Below are 6,000 nucleotides of genomic sequence, written 5' to 3' on the forward strand. Positions count from 1 at the left end.
CCTTTGATCTTCGGTTTAGAACGGGGTTAGCTTTAAAAGTACTTCTTTGGAAGCTAAAATAATGCAATCCATGAATAATGCAAAAGAAACGAATATCATTTCAGGCTTCTTCTTTCCTTTCTTATTAGGATTTTGGATATGATGAGGAGCAGAGTATTCAATTGCTGGAAAAATACAATACAGTGCAGGCTGTTGTTGCAGCGAAGGGTAAGAGTTCCTTGTCTTACTGTCTGATTTTTCATTGAAATTATCCACTTGAGGGTGCTGTTGCTACAAGCCAATTTAGTTTAAAAATAATGGGCCATGAATGACCAGAATTCACAGTACAAGTCATTTTATCACACACAGTACTGTAGAAACGGTTCAGTTATATTACAGTTTAAAATAATGTTTTCTGTTTTAATATATTTTAAAAGGTAATTTATTTATGTTGGCAAAGTCGAATTTTCAGCATTATTACTTCAGCTACTTAATCATTACATTACTTCATCATTACATAATTTCTTATTAATGTTAAACAGTTGTGCTGCTTTTTTTTAGGGTTCTTTGATGAAAATAAATTTGAATTGTTCAAAAGAAAAACATTCATTTGAAATGGAAATATTTTTTAATATTATAAAAGTCTTTACTTTTGATCAATTTAATGTGTCCTTGCTAAATAAAAGTATTCATTTCATTAAAATATAAAAACAATATACAATAAAAAAGTGTATATTATGTTTTATACAGTACTGTGTATAGTAAATACTGTAAATAATAATAAAAAAATCTTTACAAATAAAATCTGCTTTATCTAATTTATTTTCTCTTTTTATTTCAAACCAGATGGATATAAACCAAAAGATAATTATTCATAACAAATGATTAATTAGTCTGGCTTTAATGCAAAAGAAGCTTAACTTTGTGCGACTTGAGTACAACTAAAATCAATTATTTTATAAATCAGTTTAAGTCTATATTATTGAGCATGTTGCTCTGCCAACATAAACAACTAAACTTGGCTTCACATTATACATTATATGTGATAACTCTGCAGTTAAATGGTTAATTTCTCAAAGCTAATTTATCATGTTGTAATAAACAAATCTATATATTTTACAGCTTCAAATCAGGACTGTGCTCTCCTCCTGCCGAGGTAAGCTGATAGCAGTGTTTATTTTCATATTTGTTTTTGTTGTTCTTTCCCTCTAATCCTATCTTCATTTTTCTCTTTTTTCATTCTCTCACTCGCCTCCACAAGTCCTTGTAATTCCCTGTGGGTGGGCAACGTGACCACAGAACTGACAGAGAAACATCTGCGGGACCTGTTCAAATCGTGAGATCTGATGCTTTTGCAATATTTTAGTTCTAAAATGATTTCCCATGAATTTGGTTTTAATTTTTGATGATGATGTTTGCCAGTTACGGAGAAATCGACAGCATTCGGGTTCTGCATGAACGTTTCTGTGCATTTGTTAACTTTAAGAATGCCAACATGGCCTCCCGTGCAATGGAGAACCTCAATGTGAGTGAAACACTTATAATAATTCATTATTATTTATTGTTTGTAGTTGTTAGTATTATAGGATTGTTTGTAGTTGTAGTAAAGCCATTTTTGATTTTGAATTTGTTTAAAATACTATTACAAATAATAATAATTACAGTAAATAAAATTGTAAACGAGCCTTTTTTTAGCTGTATATTTTATAAAAATGTAGTAGTATTATTATTATTAGTAGTAGTAGTATTTTAATCAAGCCATTTTTTGAGCCCCATGTATTGTTTATATACTTGAATGCAAAACCTTTTGTAAAACAGGGACATTTTATTGAGAATACCCGGCTAGTGGTTAGATATCCAGATCGACGGATTCAGAAAGTCCTCCCGACACCTGCCATTCAACAACCTGCAGGGGCTGCTGGGTAATTCAGTCTCTATGCTATTAAAGGGATAGTTTACCCAAAAATGAAAATTCTGTCCTCATTTACTCACCCTCATGTTGTTGCAAACCTGTACAAGTTTATTTCTTCTGCTGAACACAAAGAAGATATTTTGAAGAATATGTGTATCCGAACAGTTGATCGTCCCTATTGACTTCAATAGTATTTTCTTTTCTTTACATACTATGGAAGTCAATGGGGCTTAATAACCATTTGGTTACACATATTCTTCTAAATACATATTGTGTGTGTGTGTACAGCAGAAGAAAGAAATTCATACAGGTTTGAGGGTGAGTAAATGATGACAGAATTGTAATTTTTGGGTGAACTTTCCATTAATTGAGGTTTCAAAAGTTGTAATATATTTTGATGCAGTTATTTTCTTCTTCAAGAAGATTTGAAAGAAATGTCCACACCACTCTGTACTACTTCCAGGCCAAGACGCAGAGGTCCTGTCAACGGAGATGAGTGTTACTTCTGGAGGACCACCGGCTGTCATTTTGGAGATAGGTGTCGCTACAAGCACATTCCCTATCATCGAGGCAAAGACTGGCAACCTTGAGTCCACACTAGCCTCTCTTCCTCTCCCTAAGAACTCTGGGAGTTGACTGCATGACTGTAGGGACTCTAATCTTCACTTTGATAATCTGTAGGTCAGGACCAGTATTGTGGATCAGCATCTTACGAAAGCTCTCTTGAGGCCAGAGTGCTTTGAACCTCGCGGGGTTTCAAAGCAGACGGGACTATGGGAAAAGTGTCTCTTTTGAGGTGAGGTTTGGGTGGTGCAGAGTGCCAGAGATTCGCTGCGCCGCATCACCGTCTGCTGAGGTTTACACGGCCTCTCATATCATACGCTCTCTTCTCTCTTCCTGTGCCAACACCACCAACCCCAAAGAAGAGCCTTAGATCTGGTCTGACATTTGAGTTCATCCTGAGAGAATGACTGTCACACTGCATTTGAGGTCACAAACCCTCAAAATGAGGATGGGAGAATCGTACCAAAGAATAATACTATGCCACATGTGGATTTTTACATAGAGAGAGAGAGAAAAGGGCATTCAGGGAAAATTAGCTTCTTAATTTTGCGTGTGTTTTGATTTGATTCCACCACCTCAAACACACTCCAACTGTTCATTCATCATGTTTGTAGTCATTTCTAATCGGAATAATGATGTTTTTCCCGGCTGCTTCTCTCAAACGGCCCTAATTTCAAGACCTGTGAGGGCATATCAGTATTGCAAAGGGTTAGAGCAATTGTTTGAATCTTTCACAAACTCATGATAAATTATTTTCAGTTCTCCTTTTTGATTTTCTTGCAGTCTTGCACTTTACCATGGTGGATGTTGTCCCCCCTCCCCAAGAGTAGATGTTTGATGAGTGGAGTCAGTGTCGTGTTGCTAAAAGTATTGATGATTCATGGTATTTTCTAATGGCCTGTCATTGTCATATAGATATCATTTACATTTATCTATAAATATGAACATGGTTTTACATTCATGTGATCACAAACGCAGGTTTCAGTTGTAGATTGTGTCATGCTGCTCCACATAAAGCAGAACATCATGTGGTTTTCTGTGTATATTCGGCAAGAGCTCTGAGACACAAGAAACTCTTGCCTTGGCTTTGGCACTTTTCATGCCGTCAGCTCAAAGTTGATCGGCTCGTCGCTTCCTCTTTTATTTAACGTTCTTGCTCTTGGTTCAGCGGAAGAGAAGGAAGTTGGCTGTTTGAGACGGTTCGTCATATCTTCCACCTCATGACATTTTCTTGTAGGACAGCATGCACATTTTTGTTTATTTTATTATTATAAGTATGATAATGAATTGATCAAGCAATATTCTTGTCGCAATGCATTTGAAAACTCGTAAGACCTCGTTGTGCTGTTCTGACACACTTAACCAAAGAAACACTAATGTTTACCTAGTGTACCCCAGACAAACACATCTGCTACTTTTGTGCATTACACTATTTAGGACTTTTTCCTCAGTTTTTAGTTGAGACTGCATAGGCTCTTATGCAGACTATAGTCACACTAGTGCTGTATTGGGCTTTAAACGTCATTACTTTTGGTACCTTGACAGTCCAGAGTGCCTTAAAAGCATTTGCTTTCTTATCAAACGGGTTATTTTAGCATTAATATTTAAGCTGAGGTCCCCCATGAACAAACGGGAGGTGTTTCTTTTATTTTATTTTATTTTATTTTTATTTTAGGCTGTGAAATAGGGGACAAACTAAATAATGGCGAAGTTACGTGTGTCTGTCACATGTTGATTTGGGATTGAAGATTACAGCTGTAGTTCTCATTATTCTTGTTTTTAGTTTTTTTTTTTCATCTTTTTTTTTTTTTTATACCTTGTTCAAATAAATTAGTCTGACAGTGACAATTTCTGTCATTTTGCTTAATCTTTAAGAGTTTTGCTGATCTCCACATAATTAAATTCAAGATCACATTCTCCATTTTCTCTCTCTTCGTTCCAACTTTTAAGTCACATTCTTGCTCCATATTCTAAGCATGTTTTCTTTTTACCCCTATTTAGCACGGCAATGGAAAAAGTCATTGTAATAAATGTATTGAAACTTGATTTTCTTCTCTTTTTTTGGGTGCAATTCAATAAGAGAGTTTGTAGCTTTCTGCATGTGAAAAGAAATGCCATGTTCATGTTTAATTCAGAACATTGTTTTGGTTGGTTCGGCTCAGTGTGACTGGGCAGATAAATTGGTTCACGGCACCTGTGAAAACATTGAAAAACAAACATTCATCTTAGCATAAGTGCAATATTTTTTGCTGTTGTTTTGACTAATTGGAAACACTGCTATTAAAGGGTTAGGTCACCCAAATTATCCCATCATTTACTCAGCCTCAAGCAATCCTAGGTGTGTATGACTTTCTTCTTTCAGCCAAACACAATCAGTTATAGGCTATTAAAAAAATAACCTGGTATATCAAACAATATCCTCTCACCTTTGAATAATAACTCCAAAATCAAGTGTATCAGTCGACACTAGGGGGAGTTCTTGTGCAGGATTCTGTGAATCATTTTAAGTAGGCTACACTCAAAAAAATAAGCTCTAATTTCCAACATAAATCTTGATATAATGTGACTGAATATTACCGTCTTAATTTCTGTAAATATCTCTAGACTATAAATATCCAAAATAACTGAAGCATCACAACATGCTTTTCTTTCATCAGAAGCACTTGAAAGTGACCTGTGGTTTGTGTGATCACAGGCGTTCCATATGAGCACATTGCAAATGAGAATCATTAGAATCAGAGAAAATTCTACTGTGTCTAAAAGCAAGTTTCAACTTAAAAAAAAAAAAAAAAGAGACTTATGTGACCTACAGCATATTGTACCAACCACCAGCCTGCTGTTGTGGCCTGGAGAGCCAGTGGTTTGTGGTCTGTATGTATGTATGAATTGTTTATGAAAGTCTTCTGATAATACAGTTGTTGGTTAGAGGCCTCCGTGACCCAAGTCAGACCTTTCCAGGAAATGTGTGTTTATTATACTGAATTGACATTTATTGAGCATTACATGTAAAGCATTTCATCTGTTAACTTGAATGTCAGTTGCATTGAGCAACAGCCTCAATGAATGCCCATTTATTTAATTTTCTTTATTTCGTTTTGTGTCGCTCTTCTAAAAAAAAAAAAAAAAAAAAAAAAATAGGCATTGTTTTAAAGGCATCATGAAAACAAAATTTACCTTATTTACCCAATTATATATTTTCATATTGCTCTTAATGTTCCTGTGTTATCATACATGGTTTGTCAGCCTGAATCATGCAAGATTAAAAAATAGTTTGTCTTTTATAATCTTAAATCAAAATATGAGAACTTGCAATCCTGCGGCTGCCTCACAATTTTTCTTGTTAAATGTGTTTCTCTCTGAAATACAATAGATTATTGGATTATGAAAGTAAAATGGCTTGTGGATGTGTCATCTCAGAAGGAATTTAATAAGAAATATTTGGGTTCTTATTGAGATTTCAGAATTTTGATTGCAGGCTTGAGTTAAGTCAAACTTGAGAAAAGACATTGTTGAGATCTTTTTAGCCGAGTGTCAGTCATTTACAT

At 34.9% G+C, this 6,000-nt stretch overlaps 1 protein-coding gene across 3 annotated transcripts in view; it reads left to right on the forward strand.

Annotated features, from left to right (window-relative positions):
* The window catches only part of LOC308682231 (uncharacterized protein), a 28,597-nt gene extending 23,038 nt beyond the window's left edge, over window positions 1-5,559 (forward strand). Inside the window, exons 11-16 of one of the 3 annotated variants that reach the window (XM_081351782.1) lie at window positions 129-207; window positions 1,102-1,135; window positions 1,241-1,315; window positions 1,402-1,504; window positions 1,798-1,901; window positions 2,355-5,559. In XM_081351782.1, coding sequence (XP_081207908.1) covers window positions 129-207; window positions 1,102-1,135; window positions 1,241-1,315; window positions 1,402-1,504; window positions 1,798-1,901; window positions 2,355-2,481 — 522 coding nt within the window. In that variant the 3' untranslated portion in view covers window positions 2,482-5,559. Of the gene's footprint in view, window positions 1-128; window positions 208-1,101; window positions 1,136-1,240; window positions 1,316-1,401; window positions 1,505-1,797; window positions 1,902-2,311 lie in introns of all 3 variants that reach the window. The other 2 variants (XM_081351783.1, XM_081351784.1) reach the window with 2 other exon arrangements.
* The last annotated feature ends 441 nt before the right edge of the window (window positions 5,560-6,000 follow it).

This window comes from Scardinius erythrophthalmus, assembly GCF_964197995.2.
Source record: "Scardinius erythrophthalmus genome assembly, chromosome: 21".
NCBI lineage: Eukaryota > Metazoa > Chordata > Actinopteri > Cypriniformes > Leuciscidae > Scardinius > Scardinius erythrophthalmus.